The sequence below is a fragment of the Haliotis cracherodii genome, unplaced genomic scaffold (genome assembly GCF_022045235.1).
Source record: "Haliotis cracherodii isolate W230 unplaced genomic scaffold, xgHalCrac1.p SCAF_10, whole genome shotgun sequence".
NCBI classification, from domain to species: Eukaryota; Metazoa; Mollusca; class Gastropoda; order Lepetellida; family Haliotidae; genus Haliotis; species Haliotis cracherodii.
In genome coordinates this window covers 28,801,410-28,829,125 of record NW_027266265.1, presented here as the reverse complement: position 1 = coordinate 28,829,125, position 27,716 = coordinate 28,801,410, and the positions used below count along the sequence as shown (strand labels likewise).

At 41.1% G+C, this 27,716-nt stretch overlaps 1 protein-coding gene across 1 annotated transcript; it reads right to left on the bottom strand.

Annotated features, from left to right (window-relative positions):
- Nucleotides 1-424: 424 nt before the first annotated feature.
- LOC139454251 (fibroin heavy chain-like) lies at nucleotides 425-25,835 on the bottom strand. The gene is made up of 23 exons (XM_071235861.1): nucleotides 25,728-25,835; nucleotides 23,431-23,542; nucleotides 19,489-19,616; nucleotides 18,532-18,549; nucleotides 18,038-18,148; nucleotides 17,551-17,793; nucleotides 13,495-13,605; nucleotides 11,793-12,086; nucleotides 11,445-11,555; nucleotides 10,828-11,163; nucleotides 10,410-10,520; nucleotides 9,816-10,097; nucleotides 9,399-9,509; nucleotides 8,646-8,993; nucleotides 8,228-8,338; nucleotides 7,613-7,918; nucleotides 6,071-6,187; nucleotides 5,287-5,484; nucleotides 4,142-4,270; nucleotides 3,569-3,682; nucleotides 3,337-3,423; nucleotides 1,526-1,643; nucleotides 425-600 (listed from the first exon to the last, which is right to left on the bottom strand). Exons 1-23 carry the CDS (start codon nucleotides 25,804-25,806, stop codon nucleotides 474-476), a joined length of 3,702 nt encoding a protein of 1,233 aa, XP_071091962.1. The 5' UTR covers nucleotides 25,807-25,835; the 3' UTR covers nucleotides 425-473.
- Between the last annotated feature and the right edge of the window lie 1,881 nt (nucleotides 25,836-27,716).

Genomic DNA, 27,716 nt, shown 5'->3' with positions numbered 1-27,716 from the left:
TACACACTGTCCAATTTACCATCTGTGTCATATACACACTGTCCAATTTACCATCTGTCATAAACACACTAATTACCATTTGTGTCATAAACACACTATCCAATTACCATCAGGACCATATACACACTATCCAATTACAATAGGTGTCATATACACACTCATATTACCATCAGGACCATATACACACTATCCAATTACCGCCAGGACCATATAAACACTATCCAATTACCACCAGGACCATGTACACACTATCCAATTACCACCAGGAGCATATACACACGGTCCAATTACCACCAGGAGTATAAACACACTGTCCAACTCACTCACTCCTACAACTATCTGAAGCCACATCTGCACTGTCTCTTGACCATCTGGGGCAATGTATCTGCTGTACCGGTATGAGGTGGACAGTTAAAATGAGAGCAATTATTAATGAGTTTATTGCACAATACAAAATGTGAAGGGGGCATGCTTCACTCCTCCTTGTAGCCTGGGGGGTAGCTGATGGTCACACTGGAGGGGCAGCTGGGAGTCTTGCAGCACTTGCCGGGCTTGGGAGCCAACATCGTGCATGATGCCGGTAGTGTGAAGTCATAGCACCTGAAGGAGATATAGCATCTGTAGCATCGTACATAGCACCTGTAGCAGACATTTAGGACCTGTAGCATCAAATATTTTCCCCTGTAGTAGTGAGTGAGTGAGTTGCTTTGAACAGTTTTACAGTTCAAGGGAGTCAGACCCGTGAAGATCCGGGGTAGAATAGGTCTTCAGCAACCCATGCTTGCCGTGAAAGGTGTCTATTCTTGTCGTAAGAGGCGACTGACGGGATTTGGTAGTTGACTTTGTTGATGCATGTCCTCTATCCCAATTGCGTGGAACGATGCTCATGGCGTTAATCACTGGATTGTCTGGTCAAGACTCGATTTATTTACAGACCGCCGTCATACAGCTGGAATATTGCTGAGTGCGGCGTTAAACAACAAACAACCAAGGGAGTCAGCTGGATGTTGGAATGTTCGAACCCACGATCATAGGTTTCTGACGTGCACAAGGTACGCAACACTGCACGGCGAATATCAGCGTCTCAGACGTGCCCTCACCAGCAGCAGACATTCATAGGTAACTTGTGTCAGTGCAGTGATGACAGTATCTTGTGGTATGTCATAAGGGATATCGCACCATTATATACACATGGAAAAAATCATAATGATTTTATCTCTTACATCAGGAGGTGGTATTCATCAAGCGAGTAAGTTTATCATCAAACCAGCACCTATTTCACCAAATAAGCACCTATTTCAATAAGCCAGCGTCATTATACAAGCAAGCACTTCTCTCACCAAGCAAGCACCTATTTCAACAAGCAATCACCTATTTCAACAAGCAATCACCTATTTCACCAAGCAATCATCTATTTCACCAAGCAAGCACTTATTTCACCAATCAAGCATTTATTTCAAACCAGCCCATATTTCAAGCATCTATTTCAACAAGCATGTATTTATTTCAACAATCAAGCACTTACAGATCGTCACATGTATATCGGCCGGTCTTAGCGTCCTGGCACGTACATCTCTGCTTGCATCCATCTACAAATGCCTGTCCCTGTTGGTAGACCTGACCTTTGAACGCACAGCCAGAACCTTTGGGGAGATTAACAATATTTGAGAGATATGTTGTATCCACGCCCTAGTTAAAACATATAAGGTAACACCGTCCTTGGTGTAACATGCTGTAACCATGTAGCGCTAATCATCCGGCTACCTCGCCACCCTGCCACCTATGGCAAAATATTACGCAAATTTTGCTAAGGATCACCACTTTAAAAGGTATCTGTGCATCACGGCTAAAGATAATATTGCGTGAAGACACGTTCAATGAACAAAGGTCCTTTGTCATGTGCCACAAAATGCCAACAAACAACACGTGACCAATAATCGGTCAGATTACCCGTCAAAATGAGAGTATCTGACCAAAACTGAAACGTAAAAAAATCTCGAAAACAAATTCATTGTGAAAAAACGACAATTCTCAGTAGTACGTATGTGATCCAAGTGACGCGACCACAGCCTGGCACCGTCCTCTCATTCTCCAAAAAAGTGTCTGGATGGTTGCCAAGACAAGATACGACTTTTCAGCAACAGCCTTGAAGAGTTCCTGTAGAGTTGCCGGAAGAACAGGGTGTCGTGAGAAGGCGATCTGCAGCTCATTCCACATGTGTTCGATAGGGTTGAGGTCTGGTGACCTGCTGGCCACTCCATGCGGACAATGGTCTCCTGTTCTAAGGAGGCATCAACGACACTGGCACGATGAGGTCGTGCGTTATCTTCAATGAGGATGAAGTCTGTGAATTCCGGGCCAAATGCACCAGCATACGGTCTCACGTATACATCCAGAATGTCATCCCCCATAGCGCACACCTGTCATCGTGCTCCGCTGTAGGACATGGAGATCGGTTCTTCCAGCTCTACCGATCCCACCCCAAATCATGATTGAGTGAAAAATACTGCAGCCCAGTTCTGGTCTGTCAAATTGACGGGATCTTCACCAAATCCAAACTTGCTTGTGATGTCGACTCAGTGGGATGTGAATGTATGCAATCCGTGACATGCGACGATTAGGCACTGTCTGAGTAGAAACTTTCACGCCACTGGCGTTACGCAGGTCATTTCTGAGTGTGGTGGCAGTCACGAAGTGATAACGTCATGCAACAATCACGAAAAACCTGTCTTCCCGCTGTGTAGTGGAACGCTGTCGACCACCTGCATGTTGCTGGGTAGCTGATCCCAAGACCTGATATCGATTCCACACCCTGCTGAACACACTTTGGTTGACTCCAAAATATTTAGTAGCAAATGTTCTTGCGCTCTCTCATAATGATTTGCAACGATCTGTCACGATACATACAAACACAGGTTTTCAAGCACCTCGTACACATCATGCCCATGAATGTATGCCTCTGTCCGCTGATCATGAACCTGAGAGTGGCGGACAGGTAGCCTGAGATCCTACTGTGGTTACCAAATCATTGTGTTCCCGGGGCATTTTCAATCTATATTTGGTGCATGAATTGTTGATAACATCTGTATTCATTAAGAGATACCATTTGAGATACTAAGTGTTTTTCCTGAATAGAAAACTGTCACCAGATAAACTGGATGGCGATGTTGAAGTTCTGATCATAAATATATCTGTTTATTTGCAATGCTTTTAGTAAGGGAGGTCGGTATCATATATATTTTCTAACTTAAACATTATATTTTCCAATTAAAAGTGAAGTGTGCATCAGTATTACTAATTAAATATACACTTTCCCACAGTAGAATCCTCACTCACTTGTTCCTGTAAAGGTCCCGCTCCCGGTTCCAGTTCCCGTCATAGTACCGGTTCCAGTTCCCGTCATAGAACCGGTACCAGTTTGGGCTGTAAAATGCAATCCACATTTTACGTTTTAATCACAAGGTGGTATCAACAAGTGCATATATTCGTCCTTACCCATGGTGTTACATTGTAAAACTACCCAGTATAACAACTAACGTTCAGAAACGATACGTGAAAAAGTACTCACAACAAAGGTTACAAGTCTTGGCGCAGTTGGCCTTGGCCCATACAGCGTAGGTAGTGTCAGAACAAACAGACGTGCCGAACGCAGCACAGTTTTGGATCACGTCCGTGCAAGCACCTGTGTAAGTATGGGGTATGAAGGTTAATGACACAGTCGTCAGTGTCCCACATTTCAAAGAGGAAATCGTGGTGGTCATGTAATGTACAAGTTGTTATTGTTTGTTTGTTTATTGTTTAATGCCGCAATCAGTAATATTCCAGCCATATGACTGCGGTCTGTAAATAATCGAGTCTGGACCAGACAATGCACTGATTGACATCATGAGCATCGATCTACGCAATTAGGATAAGATGACATACATCAACCAAGTCAGCGAGCCTGACCACCGGATCCTGTTAGTGGCCTCTTACGAAAAGAATAGTCACATGTTATGGCAAGAATGGATTGCTGAAGAACTATTCTGTAAGAATCTGTATTGACATCACACATGCTTTTCCTATCTGGAAGAAAGGACGTTTTGACTGGTTTGTGTTTAAAAGTATCCTGTGTTTAATTTGTGCCCCGTTGTAATATTACCTGTTCCACCTGGATATATGATCGTGCCAGTTCCGGTTCCGGTTCCGGTTCCAGTTCCAGTGCCGGTACCAGTTCCAGTTCCGGTTCCGGTTCCTGGGTAGATAATTGTGCCAGTACCAGTTCCGGTGCCTGCAGAACGTGTATCAGTGAGTGAGGAAGTGAGTGAGTGAGTATGGTTTTACGCCGTTTTTAGTAATATTCCAGCAATATCACGGCGGGGGACACCAGCAATGGGCCTCACAAATTGTACCCATGTCGGTAATCGAACCTGGGTCTTCGGCGTGACGAACGAACGTTTTAACCACTAGGCTACCCGACCGCCCCTCAGCAGTGTTTAATTCTTAATACTGGCGCTATCTGTCTACCACATTATTTGATCTAAAACATGTGTTTGATTATCTGACTGTTTGTGGAAATGTTTCTACCCGTCTGTACCAAATCGACAAACTTAATGAACCCAATAAGGTTTTTTTGAGTGAGTGAGTGAGTGAGTGAGTTTATTTGGTTCAACGCCACTTAAGACAGTATTTCAGTTTGATCAGGGAAAGTCAGCTTAATGCTGAAGGAAACCAAAGTTGATTCAGGTCCAAGGCGTTGGTGAAACACAAGCACGGGAATGGAACGGATTCTGGTACGACTAAGGGACGCAACTCTGTATTAGAGAATTATATGACATGAGCATCAAAGCTGACAAGACGCGTCAGTACCTCGCACGGATCGTTATTAGCCCCTTCCTTTTTAACTTACTTAGTTGTGTACAACTATTTGCCTTCTTCGTCCGAAATTGTTTGATAGGCATTACTTAGAAGTGGACGGATGACAAGATAGACACAATTTTATGGATAACAACTTCTTTAATACTGTGAAAAGCGACGTTTCGGTATAGATCCTTATACCGTTGTCAAGCAAGGTTGTCTAGTGATTGACGTTATAAGATGGTACATGTTATTACCCTGCCTGGTCGGAGTCAGTATACCGTGTCTGAGAGGGGCATTAATATAAACAGTAGGCTAGCACAATAAAATCGGCATTAGTCCGGACTAGTACAAGCAGCCACACACACACACAGACACACACACACAGACACACAGACACACACGTCATGCCATCCTTCTATGTTCACACTGATAATGTTATCAAACTACCGGTCATTGTGCCTGTTCCAGTTCCAGTTCCGGGTCCAGTAATTGTTCCAGTTCCAGTTCCGGTTCCGGTTCCAGTTCCAGTTCCAGGTCCAGTTACTGTTCCAGTACCAGTTCCGGTTCCGGTTCCGGGTCCAGTTATTGTTCCAGTTCCAGTTCCTGTTCCGGGGTAGATAATAGTGCCGGTTCCAGTTGTACCTCCTATGAAAGGGTAAACGTATTCAAGCTGTTACATAAAAACATTAAAGGACTTTACATTTTCATCTATCGTGGAGCCTCTTTCAATCTGATCCGTTACATATTTGAGACATTCAATTATTTCTTAGTCTTTAATATGTTGAGCAAGTCTAGCAATATCACAGCGGCCTGTAAGTAATCGATCCAGTGGCTGAAAGCAAGGTGACGATCGGGGCACGATGGGGGCACAGTGACGATGGGGGCTCAGCCACTGAGCCTGGTCACTGGATACTTTTCAGTCTGCTCTTGACACATGGCATATTTGAAACCTATGTTTCCCCTGAATACAGTAAGGTCTATGTGTAGAAACTCAACGAATTGCCCTTTCCAAGGCCTGCCTTCAACATCTAGAGTCCTCAATCTGGCGAAGGTGTCAGGCCTGAATCAATGCAATGGACACACTCGCTAAAGACTGTGAACGGCCTCTGAACTTCAGACATTGTTCTTTCCATGTGGTTAATTCCATCCAAGACAGTAAATCTTTTGGACAAATTCTCTATGTAGTTTGTATGTCATCATAATTTTACCTTTGAGTATATGTTGTACCCACCTTGACATTTGTTACAATACAGCGGGCATGAGTTGATCGCCCATTGCGCGTACATTGCCTGGGTACAAACAGCCTTTCCGAACTGAGCACAGTTCGGCATCTTGTCCACGCATGCGCCTGCATAAACAGGAGATTTAATAGGGCTTTTTAGAGACACTATATTTCGTTTATTAATACGCAAGTTATTCTTTAGAAGGAGAGGAGGAGCGAAATAGATTTGTGAGGACCCAAAACCTTTTTCAAGACATCCAGTGAACGTTTAATAATATTAATACCGGGGTTTTTTTTAACAAATTAATTATTTTCCAGAATATCATGGTTATTCTATTAACTGAATATCTATAGTCTTGTATCTAAGAAAAGAAGAGGTATCACCTCAGTCGATCTATCGTTTGAAGAAGTTTACTGAAAATGTCCATGACGTCACGAGTAAGAGATGATGTAATATTTAATTTTTTGCAACAATTCACTGACGTCACGGGATTGGACAATACACAAAACAAACACACCAATGTGAGAGTGCTGCAAACGTCTTCCCGAGTTTAACTGACCATAAAAGTCCAGTCAGTTTCCACCCTCGCCGAACTAGGCTGGAATTCCGGAGTTACATTTTGGCTGAACTAACGAGTCTATGCGAAGTCCAATCAAACTAGGGTAACGAACTAGACATCCGGTTCATAAACAACATGGATTTCAACGTGCAGATTTCGGTCGATTGCAGGATTTGCAAAGCATGTGTACCGTCAACTAGGCGTCGAAAGATATTTTCCAAATGTTTTCATGTTTTAATCAAGGTGCTCACGGGATTTGATGCACTTCGCGAGGTAAGACCCGTTTTATTACAATAATTCGATCTTGATTATCGAACCGTCTTCTCTGGGCGCCGCTATTTTTTTTAAAACAAATGCACGTGATATGAGAGTTGGAATCTGATTGGTCATTAGGGGTACATAGAAGGGACATAACTTGTAACATCCACTGGTGGCGCTTCGATCGAGCCTGGAAATTGGAGTGGAAACTTGACTTATATAGTCACTTCACGTAATTGCCTCGGGAAGGCGTGTTAATATGGCATAGTTCCACTGCTCATGCTTCGATTACATGCACAATACAGTTTGAAATATATCAGTTGTAAAACCAATATTCCGTCACAGTAAACCGAAATTCTTTCTATAAGGCGACTACACAAGAGAGTTGTTGTTCGTAGCGTCATGTACATGGGATTGGGATTGGGTGGTAACGTCCATGATAGATACATATTTCATACGTTAAAACGATTCCCTTAGCTATCACAGCTATTTTATTCAGATTGTGGTCTTAGATTATTTAATATTTCTAAGGGGGGGTTCTACTGTTCGAATGAACCGTATTGTTCATTTTGAACCCGTTCACGGAATAACATTACCATGGGTGTGTAATAAAGCATAGGATTATATTTGAAACGACATGTGTCTTCAGTTTATCCTCAACATATGTTGTCTAGAAATACTCAGTTTTTCAGTGTGCAGTCATTACCAGCTCCACCCGGGTATGTAACAGTACCTGTTCCAGTTCCGGTTCCAGTAACAGTTCCAGTTCCGGTTCCAGGTCCAGTGATTGTTCCAGTTCCGGTGCCGGTGCCAGGTCCAGTGATTGTTCCAGTTCCAGTGATTGTTCCTGTGCCAGTACCGGTGCCGGGTCCAGTGATTGTTCCAGTTCCAGTGATTGTTCCTGTGCCAGTACCGGTGCCGGGTCCAGTGATTGTTCCAGTTCCAGTGATTGTTCCTGTGCCAGTGCCGGTGCCAGGTCCAGTTATTGTTCCGGTGCCAGTGCCTGTGCCAGGTCCAGTAATTGTTCCTGTTCCAGTACCTTAATACAAACCCTGTACTCAACTACAACATTTCAAATAAACGTTCAGAAGTAATTCCTGAAACAAATGAGACATGAAGACAAACTTTTGACTGGCATCTTTTGATCTATCTGTGAAATTAATTAATCTCCTGTAGCAGTTTCCGTCGCTTATTACTGGCACAGACAATGAAATGAATATTATCTTCATATTTTCTCATTCACTCGATGAGATAAATGTGGTATTTGTAACAACAGGATGACTATTCTATGTATACTTTGAAGGACCTGTCACATATATGCATATGTCATAAAATCACCAAAACTAACATTTCATGCAGGTCAAGGCACAATTGTCGATTGCCCATTGCTGGTACTGTCCACTGCAGACCTTACTGGTGTCGTAATCCTTGCAGTCGGTGAGTTTATCCACACAGTTACCTGTCAAAACAAACGCTCGTTTGACCTTTCTCAGTTTTATATTTGTCTATTTTGATGTCGAAGTTATCCTTGTAGCTCATGACCAAACATTTTTTTCTTGAAATACTTAAAACAAAACTTCTTTAGAGAAAGGAATTTTTAAACAAACTCAGAATTGAATATCAAAAGTAAAACTAAGCCTCCTTTTAAATGTATGTGCACTGTCAGTTTGATATTATATTTTCTAGCTTGCCATACATTCGTTAAAACAAAATTGTAAAACGTTGCATCTCAGGAATGTTGAATCAAATTCGTATCGTTTCTGTACCTGTTCCAGTTCCTGTAATTGTCCCTGTTCCGGTTCCAGTGCCAGTGATTGTTCCCGTTCCGGTTCCAGTTCCAGGTCCAGTGATGGTTCCAGTTCCAGTTCCGGTTCCAGGTCCAGTGATTGTTCCAGTTCCGGTTCCAGTTCCAGTGATTGTTCCGGTTCCGGTTCCAGTTCCAGGTCCAGTGATGGTTCCGGTTCCGGTTCCGGTTCCAGTTCCAGGTCCAGTGATTGTTCCAGTTCCAGTTCCGGTTCCAGGTCCAGTTATTGTTCCAGTGCCGGTGCCAGGTCCAGTGATTGTTCCGGTGCCAGTGCCGGTGCCAGGTCCAGTAATTGTTCCTGTTCCAGTACCTTAATGCAAACCCTATACTCAAGTACGATATTTCAAATAAACGTTCAGAAGTAATTGCTGACACAAATGATACATGAAGACAAAATATTTGACAGGCAGAGTATAGGTGCGGAGATGGTTTGATCTATCAGTGAAATCAATCCCTGTACCTGCATTAATGACATAGACAATGAGATAAATAGTACATTCATATTTTCTCATTCACTCATTGAGATTAATTAATCACCTGTAGCAGTTTCCGTCGCTTATTACAGGTACTGACAATGAAATAAATATTATCGTCATATTTTCTCATTCACTCGATGAGATAAATGTGGTATTTGTAACAACATTATGACTATTCTATGTATATTTTGAAGGACATGTCACAAATATGCATATGTCATAAAATCACCAAAACTAACATTTCATGCAGGTCAAGGCACAATTGTCGATTGCCCATTGCTGGTACTGTCCACTGCAGACCTTGCTGGCGTCGTAATCCTTGCAGTTGGTGAGTTTATCCACACAGTTACCTGTCAAAACAAACGCTCGGCTGACCCTTCTCAGTTTTATATTTGTCTATTTTGATGTCGAAGTTATCCTTGTAGCTCATGACCAAACATTTTTTTCTTGAAATGCTTAAAACAAAACTTCTTTAGAGAAAGGAATTTTTAAACAAACTCAGAATTGAATATCAAAAGTAAAACTAAGCCTCCTTTTAAATGTATGTGCACTGTCAGTTTGATATTATATTTTCTAGCTTGCCATACTTTCGTTGAAACAAAATGTAAAACGTTGCAACTCAGGAATGTTGAATCAAATTCGTATCGTTTCGGTACCTGTTCCAGTTCCTGTAATTGTGCCAGTTCCAGGTCCAGTGATGGTTCCAGTTCCGGTTCCAGGTCCAGTGATGGTTCCAGTTCCAGTTCCGGTTCCGGTTCCAGTTCCAGGTCCAGTGATGGTTCCAGTTCCAGTTCCGGTTCCAGGTCCAGTGATTGTTCCAGTTCCGGTTCCAGGTCCAGTGATTGTTCCTGTGCCAGTGCCGGTGCCGGTGCCAGGTCCAGTTATTGTTCCGGTGCCAGTGCCTGTGCCAGGTCCAGTAATTGTTCCTGTTCCAGTACCTTTATACAAACCCTATACTCAAGTACGATATTTCAAATAAACGTTCAGAAGTAATTGCTGACACAAATGATACATGAAGATAAAATATTTGACAGGGAGAGTATAGGTGCGGAGATGGTTTGATCTATCAGTGAAATCAATCCCCTGTAGCTGCATTAATGACACAGACAATGAGATAAATAGTACATTCATATTTTCTCATTCACTCATTGATATAGATATGGTATTTGTAACAACAGTATGACTATTCTATGTATACTTTGAAGGACCTGTCACATATATGCATATGTCATAAAATCACCGAAACTAACATTTCATGCAGGTCAAGGCACAATTGTCGATTGCCCATTGCTGGTACTGTCCACTGCAGACCTTGCTGGCGTCGTAATCCTTGCAGTTGGTGAGTTTATCCACACAGTTACCTGTCAAAACAAACGCTCGTTTGACCTTTCTCAGTTTTATATTTGTCTATTTTGATGTCGAAGTTATCCTTGTAGCTCATGACCAAACATTTTTTTCTTGAAATACTTAAAACAAAACTTCTTTAGAGAAAGGAATTTTTAAACAAACTCAGAATTGAATATCAAAAGTAAAACTAAGCCTCCTTTTAAATGTATGTGCACTGTCAGTTTGATATTATATTTTCTAGCTTGCCATACATTCGTTAAAACAAAATTGTAAAACATTGCATCTCAGGAATGTTGAATCAAATTCGTATCGTTTCTGTACCTGTTCCAGTTCCTGTAATTGTCCCTGTTCCGGTTCCAGTGCCAGTGATTGTTCCCGTTCCGGTTCCAGTTCCAGGTCCAGTGATGGTTCCAGTTCCAGTTCCGGTTCCAGGTCCAGTGATTGTTCCAGTTCCAGTTCCAGGTCCAGTGATTGTTCCGGTTCCGGTTCCAGTTCCAGTTCCAGTAATGGTTCCAGTTCCAGGTCCAGTGATTGTTCCAGTGCCGGTGCCGGTGCCAGGTCCAGTGATTGTTCCGGTGCCAGTGCCGGTGCCAGGTCCAGTGATTGTTCCGGTGCCAGTGCCGGTGCCAGGTCCAGTAATTGTTCCTGTTCCAGTACCTAAATACAAACCCTATACTCAACTACAATATTAATCAGAAGTAATTGCTGACACAAATCATACATAAGGACAAAAGCTTTGACAGAGGCAGAGTATAGGTGTAGAAACAGTTTGATCTATCAGTGAAATCACAGACACTGAGATAGATAGTAAATTCGTATTTTTTCTCATTCACTCATTGAGATGAATTTGGTATTTGTAACAACAGTATGACTATTCTATGTATATTTTGAAGGACATGTCACAAATATGCATATGTCATAAAATCACCGAAACTAACATTTCATGCAGGTCAAGGCACAATTGTCGATTGCCCATTGCTGGTACTGTCCACTGCAGACCTTGCTGGCGTCGTAATCCTTGCAGTTGGTGAGTTTATCCACACAGTAACCTGTCAAAACAAACGCTCACGACAAAACCCTTTTTTTCTTAAAATTCTTAAAACAAAACTAGAGAAAGACAGTTCAACAAAAATAAAAAGTAAAACTAAGCCTCCGTTTTAATGTGTGCACTGTCAGGTTGATATTATTTTTTTTATATTTAGCTTGCCATACTTTTGTTCAAACAAAATTTTAGAACATAAATATAATCAACGGAATGTTGAATTAGATTTGATTCGTTTCTGCACCTGTTCCAGTTCCAGTACCAGTGATTGTTCCGGTTCCGGTTCCAGTTCCAGGTCCAGTGATTGTTCCGGTTCCTGTAATCGTTCCGGTTCCGGTTCCAGTACCAGGTCCAGTGATAGTTCCGGTACCAGTTCCAGTTATTGTTCCAGTTCCGGTTCCTGTAATTGTTCCGGTTCCGGGACCAGTACCAGGTCCAGTGATTGTTCCGGTACCAGTTCCAGTTATTGTTCCAGTTCCAGTTCCGGTTCCAGTTATTGTTCCTGTTCCTGTACCCGTCCCAGTTCCAATCCCATAACCTGTGCCCGAATCCACAGCATGAGTGAATGTACTTTAATGCCGCAGTTAGCTATTGCAATAATTCAGACCAATAGGTTACATTGGCAAGTCACTGAGCCTGACCATAATACCCACAGGTTTTATGACGAAAGCAAACATTCTACAATGACATTCTAAAATCCTGCATTCTCTTTGGTCCTCCAGAGGTATCGAATCTACATCAGTACATGACCTTGTCTCTCCGTTAATCTACGTTAACGGCCAAACAACCGCGAAAGAAAACATATTTTCAGAACAACTTCTTTCGCAATCCAGCCCTTTTTGCAGTTTCAATACTGATCTTGCATCCTTAACGTTGCTAAATAACATGTTGTGGTTCCTACATTGTTTACAGCAAGCATGGCAATATATTAACTTGACGAACAAATATTTAGAGAGCGTATTGTACAATTCAGTAACATCAAACACAGCTTGACTTTGGCATTACTCTATCACGTTCTGTGAAATGTCTACCGTGCTACAATGCTGAGACATCCCATCTGTAGAACTAAGACGTGGTAATAGTGTGTACTTCAGAGCAAAACATTACAAAGGTCGCTTCATTTTTTCTGGTGATGTTAGTTTGAATAATACTTACAGGACACCTGCCTACATGATTGTATAGTGTCTCGGGGAAGTGGTTCAAGTAATATGGTGACAATTATGGTATGGGTACATAAAGCAGACATAATGTAGATTAAAGCCATTGATCCCTGAAATCGCCCTTTCAACCTACTGAAAATATTAGGCTCAGCCGATGCCACATCACTAATCATTTCCGCTATAACCAAAGAGTTTGTGTTGTTTTGTTATTGTTTCATGGTAGAATGGAAATAAACCAAACGTATTTTAAATAAAGTTTTCCAATATAGATTTGATACCTCTTAATTTTCAAAATCGAAACCTTTTGTTATTGTTTCATGGTAGAATAGAAATAAACCATTTACAGGTATCTACGAAACATCTACATTAAAAACCCAATAGGTACATCTACTAATTAGACAGCAAGTATCTTTGTGTTCAACAAGCAGTTGGTTTGTAGGGACTGGTCTGCTCGAAGTCAGTATAATGTGTCTTAGTGGGGTTCCCATGTAAAACTGCGTCGTGATTTCTCAGTGGGCTAGCACTATAAAACTGGCCTAAGTCCGGACTAGTTCAAATAGCCACATACACGTTAGGACGACGTTAAACTCCATTTCATATATGAGAGACTGGATTACATGGCACTGGGATGTGTATCATCTAGGCACCGGCAGACACTTTACATATTACCACATTGCATTTCGAGGGCGTAGCTTTTACGTGTCGCCATATAAGTGCAATAATCTTGAACGCGACGTTAAACCCAAGTTCATCCCTCCCCATGTATATGAATCAGGTGGAACTCACATTTCATGCAGGTCAAGGCGCAGTTCTCGGCCGCCCACGTGGCGTATTTAGGGTCGTTACAAGTGGTTGTGCCATAGGTCTTGCAGTTGGGAAGTTTGTCCACACAGTTGCCTGTTGCAGAGACATGCGATAAGGTTATCCGGAAATTTGACACGAGGACACACCTGCTAGCATCAGAAGCAACAGCGAATGCAGCGGCAACACCTTTTTTTCTTTCTTTTTTAATATTTTCATTTCAATTCAGTAGACATAAATTTAACATTGGTACATTAGGTATTAGGTAGCAATTCATAGATTCTTAAAACATGATCAGATATGGGAATGTACAGCTGTAACACTTTGTTGAACACGGTGTAAAACACTTCAATAACTCATATAACGATTATACCTTTCTTTTAGATTTGGAGATGAAACATTGATAGTTATCAATTAGTATACCCATGAATATAATGATTTTAAACTGTTAAATAACATTACCCATCGGACAATTTTCATTTGATTAGGGCGATAACAAATATTGTTTTCAAATAATGGTTAGTGTTATCCCACTCGCCTACCCAGAGTTCAATAATGCAGAGTACCCTAGTCACAGGCCAGCGCCATGTGACGATTCGCCACATCTTACAATCTATATAGATTGCATATGTGTTTAATCGGTTTCATTTTTTAAACATGTATATAAACATATGTCTTAGAAAGGATAACTTTCATTGACAAAATATCCTTAAACACGAAAAGCTATATCTATTTGCGTAGTTATCCTTTGTTTAAATTGGTTTTACGGCTGCACGTGCTCATTCGTCACCACTCGCATGTTTCCGTAACCTACAACAAGACTCGACCCCTCCCCGCCCCGCCCCGCCCCGCCCCGCCCCTCTCGAAGGCCGCCATGCGTCGACACGATGCAAGCCAATCAGAAGGCGCGTCAGGATATGAGTACTTCGATCAATATCAACCCTAGTATTTAAATTATTTTTTGGAATACGCTTTTGTTTGTAACTTGTGGACAAATGTAGATTTCGGTTCCACACTGCAGTGTATACGGAGAATAGAATTGTGTTAAATTAATGGATGTTAGATCCGCGTCACATACCTCATTACATTAACAAGAGATAACTAAAAACAAATACAGATTTGGTAGAAGAAAAATGGATTCCTCAATTAACATTCACAACCACATGATGGTTTATATACCACAAATAATAAACGAAAAGATACATAAGATTCGAACGAATTATTTCGAAGTTTGTAAAAGGAAAGAAAGCTCTTTTAAAAAGATCACCATTAAATATTGACAGAAACTGTTAATGAAAACTTAATTTAATATATATTATGGCTTTTGAATTACCTAAATGGGTGACGTACATATATTCTGGTTTATCTAACTTGTAAGAGCCTCGTATGTTACTCCCACACAATTGAATCAGTTAAAGGTATTTATGTTATATCTGTCGCAGAGGCTTATGCAGGGTAATGGAGACACAAAAGCATGCTGTTTTTACAACTGGATTTATTCCAATGATGGTCCATGTGCAATCAGTGGTTATGATGATGATGAAGATGAAACCCTAAAACACAATATTTACAAGATGTAGGCAAACATCATAACCAATAGACCATTTAAAGAATACTGCCATTATATATCTATTACATGTGTTTGATATACCAATCAATAAGATATAATGTGAACGTTTACTTTACATTTAGTACAGTAAAGCATGTTATGGCAGATATCTTCTCAGTGAGGATGATATCACTGAATACACTACAAAGCAATTAAATAATACTATATTAAACAATACAACATTACAATAGTATAGACAATATGCCATGACATGTTGACATAAATATATGTATAACTAAGGGAAGTAACCCTCACCTCGTCTACGGGACGGAGGCCAAACCACCAGATGTCATCAAAACTGGTCATGCAGTATCTTACGTGACCTGATAATATGATATATAACTACATGAATCTTACTGGTATGGTAAACATCACATACATTGTATACATGGCATGTGAAACTCATCTATCAGTATAACAATCAACATTTTTAGGCATTTCATATGTATGATAAAATCAACAAATATACTGTTTTGGTATTTTACACTTTCATGATAAAATAGTACCAATACATGCTTAAATCTAGTACACTCATTATGCATATACCTCAATGGTAACATCTTACAATATTTAAATATATATTGCACTAACATGAATATACTGATAATTCATGTTTATAACATATACATGATATACTGTTCTTATGGAATATAAATGACTTAATATGAGTGTACTAAAATACATTATATATGCTAGAAACCTAAGTACAATGATAATAAATATATTTAACTCACCCCAAACGGAACTGTCCTTTCCCAGTGAGAGTTGTGACTAGAAATGGTGCACATAGTAAAGGTATGAAGTACATGACCAAGGTGGTCATGTGACGCGGGAAATACAAAGCCAGGCCAAGCTGACCAGCAGAGAACAATAGGCTAGGCTGAGACCGCAGTAGCCTTAGCACAAAGAATCAATCACCACATGTTAGATTATGTTACTGAGGTGTGAGTTAGTGGACTAAGTAAACTAATTTATTTAATAAATACACAAATCCTAAAATACCTATGTTTTTGATAAGTTTATTACTAAACTACTTTTTAAAAATAATCCCAAATATATACATGCTGCCACATATCTTGCACATATTTTGTACTCAGCTACATGTCTTTACATTAGTTGATAAGATTGTAATGCTTCCTTTTTTAACATCTCAAATTTGAACGAGCTTTGAATATTAAAGTTTGTATGCTGTTTAACGCCGCACTAAGCATAGTTCCTTCTATTTGACGGCTGGTCGTACATTATCGAGACACCACCAGGCAAACCAGTAATTGATATTGTAAGCAACGATCCACGCAGTCGAGGTAGGATGGCACCAGTCAACCAAATGGCCGGTCTCGCCACTCCATCGTTCTTGTTCGGAGTATTTCTCGTGTTCATACGCCAATACGGAAACCTTAGAGAGGCATTCGTCACCACTCGCCCCTTTCCGTAACCTGCAAGAAGGCTTGTCCCGGAATAACACGAGTTAGTCACGAACGCTTAGAAAGGGGCACGAGTCTACATTCGGCTTGTTCCGGAATGGGACGAGTTAGCCACGAATGCCACGTGCTGTCGTCGAAGCCCTACGTCGAGGTAGCGATACGTCAATTTTGATGTACAAATATATTTTGCCATGCACCTCACTGTCGCAGTTGTATTAGCATATTTATAAACATTATGTAACTATGGTGAACAATATGTAAAGCGCCCCAAAAGACTAGCATTAGACCAGTCTATTTTGTTTTCAGAATATACGCGTTTGTTTACAAACAAGAGAAAAGTCCGGTCAGGTGATATGTAAATTAGAGTGTGGCAGTGGTGTTATTGGCGTTAAGTCATCAGTGCGCTTGAGTGTTGGGTTATCCATGCGATACACCAATCAGATAAATATGCAAATGAGGTCACGTAGAGAAACTACTTTTAGTAAGCTCTGAACATCGACATGGTGTTTACTTTCTCAATAACTATCGCAAAAAAACGTTTCTTAAATGATTAAATAGTGGTTCGCGACGTGTGACTGCTTATTTAAACAAGCATGGCTGCAAATCAGTGTGGCACTATCATTGATGAGGTGGTTCACTCAAGTGTTATATTCCTACGGGGCTTCTTAAGTTACAGTAGTGAACAGCAGTAAGTCTTAAACTTTGATTATTCCCTCGTGTGTTTTCCGTATGATAAATATCATATATAAGGAATAAAACATGTCTTACATTTTGCATAGCATTTTGTTCATATTATATGATTATTTGCGATACGAAAACAAGCTCCGCGAATACTTTCTATATTCCCAGATAGCATCGCTAGGATATCATTGGATTTGGAGAACTTAACTAAATGTTTACATTAATGTTGTGCAATAGTTGGTGGAGTTGGTCTGAGAACCATTGAGCAATGTTTTACTAGTTTATATACATTAAATGTAATATTATCAAGGTAGTCCTGCTCAGTACCGGTTCCTGTCATTGTTCCTGTTCCAGTTCCTGTCATCGTTCCAGTTCCGGTTCCAGTTCCTGTCATCGTTCCAGTTCCTGTCATCGTTCCTGTTCCAGTTCCTGTAATCGTTCCAGTTCCGGTTCCAGTTCCCGTCATCGTTCCAGTTCCTGTCATTGTTCCAGTTCCGGTTCCTGTCATCGTTCCAGTTCCAGTTCCTGTCATCGTTCCAGTTCCGGTTCCAGTTCCCGTCATTGTTCCACCTGAGATAATGTCGGATAGAATATATATTACCACGTAGTCATCCTTCGAAGTATCCTTCGGGTAAACAAATGCTTACACACATGCAGTTAATTAAACTGTCTAACCATGATGGCTGTGAATATGTTCAAGTTCTTGAAGCAGTGTTATGTTACCTTGTAGACGCGATAGAGACTAGCCCGGCTACAATATCACTGGTCACAGGATAGCGGACAAGAAGTCTGTACCCGTTCTGGCTGAACTCACATTTCATGCAGGTCAAGGCGCAGTTCTCGGCCGCCCACGTGGCGTATTGAGGGTCGTTACAAATGGTGGGGCCATAGGTCTTGCAGTTGGTGAGTTTATCCACACAGTTGACTGTAGGAGAGACCTGAGATTAGCGTCTTATAAAATTATAAAATACGATGATGGCGACATGTTTTCTATTGCTGGAAAATAGCCACCTTGTAAAGAAACATAAAGCTTAATAGGTGTTAAGGTATGTGAAGTTTACGTCCCAGACCTAGCCCGAGTTAACTTTAACTTTACGTTTGTATTTCTGATCACCATATAACGCCATGTCTGAAAACTCACGCGACTCCTACACTGTAAAAAAAGGTATAGATTCTAAACACAAACCTACACTTGCTCCTTTTCCCATAATTTTGACATGTTTAGGATTGAGTTTAACAGCGAAACATGTTTATGGTCAAAATGTGGGAAAGACCAGGTGTGTAAATTGTGATTATGAAATGGCCTACCTGTGCCTGTTCCGGTCACTGAAACAATGGGGATCACGATTCACCATCACCATACTTTAGAGTCTGAGTTGACTTAACTTCTAATAACTGGCTTAGTTCTAGAAATTGAAACGTTTCTTCTCTTAAGAGTGAGTGAGTTGGGTTTTACGCCGCTCTTTGCAATATTCCAGCAATATCACGGCGGGGGACACCGGAAATGGGCTTCCCATATAGGGAATCGAACCCGGGCCTTCGACGTGACGAGCGAACGTTTTAAACACTAAGCTAATCAACCGCCCCTTCTCATCATAAGAATATTTTTAATATATTCCATAGGTATTTACTTGTAAACAGCATGTATAGATGAGGACGTATATTATTGGGTGAGTGAGAGAGTATGGTTTTTCGCCGCTTTTAGTAATATTCCAGCAATATAACAGCGGGGGACACCAAAAATGGGCTTCACACATTGTACCCAGTGTATTGATGAACTTTAAGTAGAATGGTTATATGGAATGGTTTGGTACCCACGAATCCTGATAATGGAGTATCTTCCAGCACGAATCATAGCTTATCATCGGTTCAATTCTAGTACACATACATATTGTTATCAGTTCATCCAGGCACGTGCTCAACAGACAGACGGTCAAAATTCCTGTCTCGTGATCAACGACCTGTTGGCTGTGACCTTGACCGCAGCGCGATAACTCCGTTCACATGATCGAGAATCATCTGAGCTATCTACCCAAACTTTCTCAACATTAAGAAACTGGTTATAGAATACTGGTATAATATGGTATATATTTCTTCAGAAAGGGTGGTGCACAATTAAACTTATGCAGTCTTAACTTTTGAAGAGGAGTATAAGGGCTTGTATTTCAGTGGCACGGCGGCCGTGTCTTTGTCAGGAGAGTCCGACTGAGTAAAAAGTAAATGGAGGCGATAGATTAACCATGGCTCTTATGCTAGGAAACCTACTTTGCCCTTGTCCAGTGCCAGTAGAGGTGCCCCCAGTACCGGTGAAGTCACACGAGGGCTTACTGCAGCACTCCCCTGGGGCCTTGGTCAGGGGGCAGTTCGGAGGCAGATTGCTGTACACTTGGCATCTGTACGATTAAGGAAAGATTAGTTTGTGAATCACTATCAAATAGTGATGATACCAGGTGTTCGCGAAAAAGTGAGCGCATCCTGCCCCATAGGTGGCACTCGTCCTAAACACATGCAAAGGCAAGTCAAGTGTACACCTGTAAAACACGTGAACATATGCTACATGTCAAAATAGGGAATTGTATCAGACATTATTTTTGTCACTGATGAGTGAAATTTGGAAATGTCTATGATTTAAAAACTTGGGGGTGCATAATGGTTTCGGCCGCAATCAATATGATTCCAGCTATTTCATGCAGGGCCCCGTTCCACAAAGCGATCGAAGCGCTACGACTGTCGTAAGTCTATGTTTAAGTATAGTAGTTACGATCACCTAAGCGCTACGATCGCTTTGTGCAACGGGGCCCAGGTCTGTTATGGGGCCTTTACACATGATGGCGACCTTTGTGCCTCCGGTGTGCGACCATGAAATTTGCCTGGTCGTCGTTGGAGGCTCAACGTAGGCAGAATGGTTGCCTAGGTCGTTCCAAGGTGGTACACGGGAGGTTCAGACATCGCGATGGACGCTATGGTCGCCGTGAATGTTTGAACATGTTCAAAACAGTCGCACAAAGGTCGCCAAGGAGATTGGTTGCTCAAAGGTGGCTCAAAGGAGGCACAAGCATTGCCGGTGTTGCAAAATGAAGGCACAGTGGTCACCCAATGGTCGCCAGGTAGAAGTTGCGTTCTGCTGCAAATGTATTCCGTTAATCTGGGCGATGCTTCTGCCTCCCCTGTGCCTCCTTTGGGCGACCAACAGCGTGCACTGAACGATGACTGTAGCGACCGCCGTGCCTCCATTCGGCGACCACGGCAACCCTTGAGACACCGTGGCAAGACTTCTGCCTCTTTTCTGCCTCCTTTGAGCTACCTGTAGTGCCTCCTCAGCCTGCCTATAAATAGAGGGCTTGTACCTGCAGTGTTTCATTGTGGTTGCAGACGCTGAACAACTCAAGCAGTTACTGCTGAACAACTGCTGGAGCAGTTACACTGGATTTTCTGGGTTAAGGCAACCATTGAGCGTCCTGGCCAGTTTTTGATCACTCAAAGGTGGCACAAAGGTCGCAGCCCTGTGTAAAGGGGTCTAAACAATAGAGTCTGGGCCAGGCAAAGTAATATGAGCAACAGTCCACTACTGTCGAGAAACGCTGCCGTGACCCACGTGACAAAGTGTAGACACCCGATTCCTTCTTTTGCTTTGATTGTTTGTTGTTTAACGCCGCACCCAGCACAATTCCAGTTATATGATGGCGGCCTTTAACAAAATCGAATCTCGATCAGACAACCCAGTGATTCCTCTTACCACCAGCGTGTCCACTAGCCTATATCAAAGACTAGTTGGTAACAGCATGATTCATAATTGTTGAAAATGTTTCTTTAGTGTTATTGAATTACTGAATCAGGTTCAAACTGTATCGCCTACCTCACATAACAAGGAGATCTTAATGAATATCTCTCGCTTTGGGCATGATGAGTGATGTACACTATGATACGGTCATGCATACATGTAAATATAAGTAGAACATTTCAGGTATCGGAAATAAATAATTTGTAATATTTCCCACCGAGGATAATAACCATATCTCCACACAAAGCATCTCTCCCATAACGCTTTATTCTTATGAAAACGAATGTAAAGAGAGGTATTGGTCGAAGTAAAACGTCACTTAATCTACAAACCAATATCACATTTATGTCTTTTTTCGATGTTTAAGGCAATGCCAGATTCGAAAAGAGAAACTGAATCTTTTTTCTATATTTTTAATGTATAAACTGCTATTTTATATATATTTCCCCAATATGAAATTATTTATAGAGCTGAGGCTATCAATCGACATATTCGTGTGTGTCTTTCTTTGAAACAAAGAGACTAATTATGACATACATGTATAATTTTCACAACAATATTCTAACATAATTTAACAGACGCGCGTATGGAAAGTATTCCTTCTTTGTGACCTCTCCACTTTTGTACTTTATACACTAAGCAGACGACATCTGCGTTCATCAAAAATATGTTCAATATTCATATTTTAGTCTTCTTTACACTCAACTATAAATGCGCTATCTTCATTTTGGGTTTTTCATAACCCGTCCACTCTCACAAACACCTGTTTACTCACATAGAGTTAAAATACAGATAGTGAAGATAGTGCATTTCAAATATAGCAAAGGACACCGACATATGCAGCTCGCGGTTGCGACAGTAGGGCAGATAAGATATTTCTTTAAACCTATCCTTCGGCAACCTTTCCGTCACTCCTGACTAAAGGTCATTGTATCTGTTAGGTTGAGAGAGTTATTGAGGTTAAAGTGAGTGAGTATGGTTTTACGCCGCTTTTAGCAATATTCCAGCAATATCACGGCGGGGGACACCAGAAATGGGCTTCACACATTGTACCCATGTCGGGAATCGAACCCAGGTCTTCGGCGTGACGAGCGAACACTTTAACCAATAGGCTACCCGACCGCCCCTATTGAGGTTAAAGGACGCCTTCAACAGTATTTCAGTTACATCACGGCATGTCACCTTGACAGTGATGACGTTGGATGAAAGCCCAAAATGATGCAGCTCTCAGGCGATTACCACTTTGGGGATGGTGCTGACAAATCTAGAAACATAACCATGGCGAATGTTGAATTAATAGGTTTCTGGTACGCCTTAGGGATGCAACTCTGCGTGACGAATAGCGGCGAACTGGGCCACCGGTGTTGGTTTGAACCTCAACGAGGGACTATGCCCACAAATGAACATTGTACGTTTTCAGTTTAGATCAACACGTTATTGTGTGAAACACGGATATCGTGTTTTTATTAGCTTAATCATTTGCAGCTAGATTAACACACCTCATGAACTTTAAAACATAATGGTGTCTAAACGACTTGAATAAAAAATGCCTGAACCTAGTACCCTTTTAAAACAAAGATGATCTTTTGGTCTGCAGAGTTTACAAGAAATTAAGGGAATTAAAACCACTTTTAATACAAAGTCGCGTAATGAATGATTAGATGAAATTGATACACTAATGTCATTAGGAATGGTATTAATATGGTAACATATTTACAATATACATGGAAGTGTACAAAGCATTGCTGGGTGCGTTTGACATCCCATTAGCCATTATAGTTTCATTACGGAAGTGACGTCACCACCTCCGTCTCACTTATCAGCAGCTTAACGCAGCATTTCTCTCGCTCAGTAATCTGCTTAGAGATCTGTTTTGCCATTTATTTATCTTTCGAATATAGTTGCGGAAAGATTCAGGATATTTATTCTTAAAGAATAGAGGTACAATACACTGGATAATCAAGGATGGAATAAGAGGTGAGGTCAAATTGGTTTAATGTCGCGTTCAGCGACGTGCAGGCACGCGTGTGTGTGTGTGTGTGTGTGTGTGTGGCTGCTTGTACTAGTCCGGACTGACGCCGAGTTTATAGTGCTAGCCCACTGAGATACCAAGTCGCAGTTTAACATGAATACGCCACTCAAACACAGTATACTGACTCCGAGCCGACCAGTTCTTGTTTTAACCCCTTTATGCCCAGCGCCAGACAGGGTAACACCATATTTAAACGTCTTTTGGTATGACGCGGCCGGGGATCGAACCCCGGACCTTGCGATCTCCGGGAGGACGCTCTTCCTCTAGACCACTGAGGCGGTTGGATGGAATAAGAACGTCGATTACCGCTGGGAATTTAGAATAAGGTTCATTATATCCGACTGAAGAGACATGTTAGGATAATCTGATATTATTCAGGCCTGAAAATTCTTACAGCGATTTGCATTTGTAGTAGCCTTTAGAAGCGTCGACACATTCGCAGCTCTCCTCGCAGCCCTCAGTCCATGTCTGTCCCTGCTGGTACGTCTTGCCCTTGTAAGTACAGACTGAAACACAGTATAGCGCCAACTATACACACAAAGCGAAATAGAGTTAGGCCGAACGAAAACCAGATGTGTAGACCATAAACTAGGCGCAGAGAGCATAAACCCGATACATAGGTTTAAACTATAGATACGTAGAATATAAACTACATACATGTACACAGAGAATGGACTACACTCAACGCCATAAGAAATGCGTACCATGGAGTGAGTTTAACGCCGCTTTTAACATTATTCCAGTTTAATCACGGCGTGTCGGCTGAATGTGGGAAGAAAGCCCGAAGTGATGCAGGTCTCAGACGTTTACCACTTCGGTGCTGACAAACCTAGAAACATAAACGGGGCGAACCGGGATTCGAACCCACAATCATACGTTTCTGGCGTACCCAAGGGACGCAACTCTGCACAGCGAATCTCGGCGCCTTAGACGACTGGGCCACCCATGCCCCTGCGTGCCATTTAAACATTACGGAGAAGTATATTCTTTAAGAAGAGATGTTTCTAATGTGTACGAATTAATGACATCACTAACAATCAGTCAAGTGTTACCACAGAGTGACAACATTCTAATCACGATATGCTGCACGTCATGTCCAAACTTTACACGCAAATCACACATAGAGCGTGAACTGTGTACTTGAATGTAAATTATAGACGTAGACTGAATACTTCGTTGTATACTAGACATGTAGAATGTAAACGAGATACGTTTTAAACGTCAACTAGATACTTTTCTGTGAACTAGATAATTTTGTAGAAACTAGAAACTAGGAAGAATGTAAACTACATACATTTGTGTAAATTAGATAGTAGAGAGGAAACTAGATAAGTGGACCGAAAACTAGATACTTGTGTGTACCCTAGGTATGTAAAATGTAAACTAGATACTTGTGTGTACCCTATGTATGTAAAATGTAAACTAGATACTTGTGTGTACCCTAGGTATGTAAAATGTAAACTAGATACGTGTGTGTACCCTAGGTATGTAAAATGTAAACTAGATACTTGTGTGTACCCTAGGTATGTAAAATGTAAACTAGATACTTGTGTGTACTTGTGTGTACCCCATAGTTTGCAGGTTGAATATTGATGAATACGTCGTAAAACTATATTCATTCACGAACTCATTCCCTGTGATGATGGTATGATACTGGTTACTTAAAATGTTTATGTGAAAAATATAAAAGATCTTAATATCATTCTGCATGAAAAGTTGTGTGATTAAGAGCAACAACCGGATACTACCAACGGAATGTGTGCTTTTCTGTTTTGTTATGGGGAGTCACAATACATTAGCACCACCGCCATATGGCTGTAATATTGCTGAGTGCGGCGTTAAACAACAAACAAACAGACAAATGATACATTAGCCATTAGTGTCTTTTTAAGAAAGATTTTACGAACATACTGACACATATACCATGCATTTGAAAGATTTCTTGAAATATTAAGGCCTTAATTATTTCCATAAAGGTCGACTGCAAATGGATAATCTATTAAGTATTGTCAAAAGAGAGAAAAAGGTTTTGTGTGTTTTGATGAACAAAGTTCAAACCTTACCTTTAAAAAATCATAGTTGCTTTAAACAAAACATGTCCGCTTTTGCAAAGCCAAATGTTTCAGTTTTTTATTAGGAGAGTCACAGACAAGGGAATATAATTTTCCATTGAGTTGATTTCATAATACTGATTGAAATATTTCTATATTGTGGGTTTGCAAGTGTCATTGCTTTCAAATGCAATCTACCATTATCTGGGTACCGTACACTGTTTTAAAGTGAATGAGTGAGTGAATACTACTTAGAAAACGTTTGCGAAATAGGTATACCCTGCGATATGAAAGCAGAGGTACTCTTATCAAATAGGTAACATATATGGCACGACGGCTTTAAGAACTAAAAATATGCTTCAATTTAAAATCCTTGGATCTGGAACAACTGTTCGTTAATTTTTCAATCCCGGTTTCAGGAAACTTTTATATTATTAAAATAATTACCGGCTTAGAACGTTCGCGAAATTAAGTGACAATTAATATTCTCGACTCCTGATCGCTTTGCAATGACTAACAAAAGATAGCGCGCCTTGTCAGATACACATTAAGCGTACAGTATATGTGACACGTAAACACTCGCAAACAGCAATTTTCTCCAAGGCGTAAGTTAATGTCTTAGTGACGTCACCTAACTAACCTGTGATCTGCCTGACAACGTCGGCCCCGAGAGACACGGCGAGGCAGCACGACAGCACGGCGATTATCCGGGACGCCATACTGGAGTTACCTTAGATATCTAACTTAACGCCGTGTGCTGCTCTTGATATAGACCTACCCGTAGACGGCACGAGAGATAGGCACGTTTGGCAAAGTAATGACGTAATCAAAGCCTGCTTAAAAATTGTACCGTTACTGAAAGAAAAAAAGACTCCATTGGTCTCACTAGAGGTACTTATCAAAATGACACGATAAACCAGACAACCAGAGGTACAGAGGCACTCCTTTATTTAGCGGCATAAATCTGGTCAGCCGCCTAGTATGACCTGAAACTGTACTACGTAAAACCTGGTTATGTTACAATTAGTTTTATTGATATTTCTCAAGAACCATGAAAATTTTGTATACCCATGTTGATGTAATTATAACAATGAGAGAGAGAGAGGGGGGTGGGGGGGGTGTATGTGTGTGTGTGTGGGGGGGTGGGGGGGGGGGGGGGTAGGAAAGAGGGGGAGGGGGAGAGACGGGGGTGGGGGGGGAGATGCTCGAGGTATTTTTCTGTATATTCATCCTTGGTAGTATACCATTCCATTGATTAGCACATATGATTCAACGCAAGTTAACTGTTATTCTACATAGGTAACAGTTCTTCAGGTTAGGCTTACTTAGGAGGTAAATATGCTGTGTAACATGTTGACGGAACGGGACAAGATTGAATATGGAACCGAGCGCGTTGTTATATTTTCTGTCACCAGAGTGACTGACGTTTCAGGACGTGGCTGTAAAATAATACACGTTGGTAAATGTTGATCAGCTGATGTCTTTCATGTAATTATCAAAAGTGAATACTAGCCTTTATACTCACGTTGTCTTTTGCCTCAATACAATATTTCCAACTACCAAATATTGTTTTGAATAATTCAAAATTCAAATTTAAAAGAGTGATTCCATCACTACCAGATATGGCAAAGAACCACTTTAAAACAGTGCTGAATTGCATCACTTGGGCGTGTTAGGAAGACAGACAGACAAACAGACAATTTATTAAAGTCTCATTTTTCCACATATAATTATATAAAATAAAATTCATAGGAACTGAAAAGAGCCACTCCAATTGGTGAAATATATAATTGGTGGTTTATAATGTATTGAATACAACACAGCAAATCTTATATACAAGGGACAAAAATAAAAGAATATAAAATACAATAGAATAAAAACGTTGAATTCTAGCTTCGATACAGGAAGTGCTGACGTTTATCTAAAATACGTTTGCAGGTTTTGGCACATAAAGGGCTTGATAAAATAAAACCAGCTTAAACTTATACTCACCGCCAAAAGAAACGCGAATACCAAACGTGTTGGTTAATATATGAAGACTAACTCATATTCAAGAGATATTAGATTAGTTCGATGCACAAACGAACATACTGGTATGTTGTCTGAACAGATGCTCATAACGCATAACGTGTGACGTCATAGAACCATGACACGAGATGCACCATTTATCTGGTAGCTTAATGTGGGAGGAAAGCCCGAATTCATACAGGTCTTAGACGTTTACCACTGGTGAAACCCACGAGCATGGACATGGTGCTGACAACCCTAGAAACAGAATCCGAGCGAACTGGGATTCGAACCCACGATCATAGGTTTGTTGCGTGCCCTAGGGACGCAACTCAGCACAGCGACTGCGCCACCAGTGCCCCCGGATGTTTTGATAGCGCCCAGTTTCAATACGAATAGGAGTCACGCCACTTCTGGAAACCGCCAGAGCTCTCCCGTGACATCTTGCCATTGCAATACGGATATACACTTCCACATTATATTCAGATTTGAAGGTGCTATTCGGGCGTAGATTCTCCCTTCCGTTGCCCCTGTTGCTAAGAGATCAGTTTAATGCATTCGTGACTAACTCGTGTTATTCCGGGACAAGCCGAATGCAGGTTACGGAGAGGGGCGAGTGGTG

Bases quoted from the DNA above. Each gene is read 5' to 3' on its own strand.
- LOC139454251 (XM_071235861.1), bottom strand. From the start codon at position 25,806: ATGGCGTCCCGGATAATCGCCGTGCTGTCGTGCTGCCTCGCCGTGTCT. The intron at 7,919-8,227 runs GTTAGTTTTGGT...GTTTGTATTAAG, and splicing joins TGCCTTGACCTGCATGAAAT to GTACTGGAACAGGAACAATT. The intron at 4,271-5,286 runs GTAGTTTGATAA...CACGTTCTGCAG, and splicing joins TGGAACAGGCACAATGACCG to GCACCGGAACTGGTACTGGC.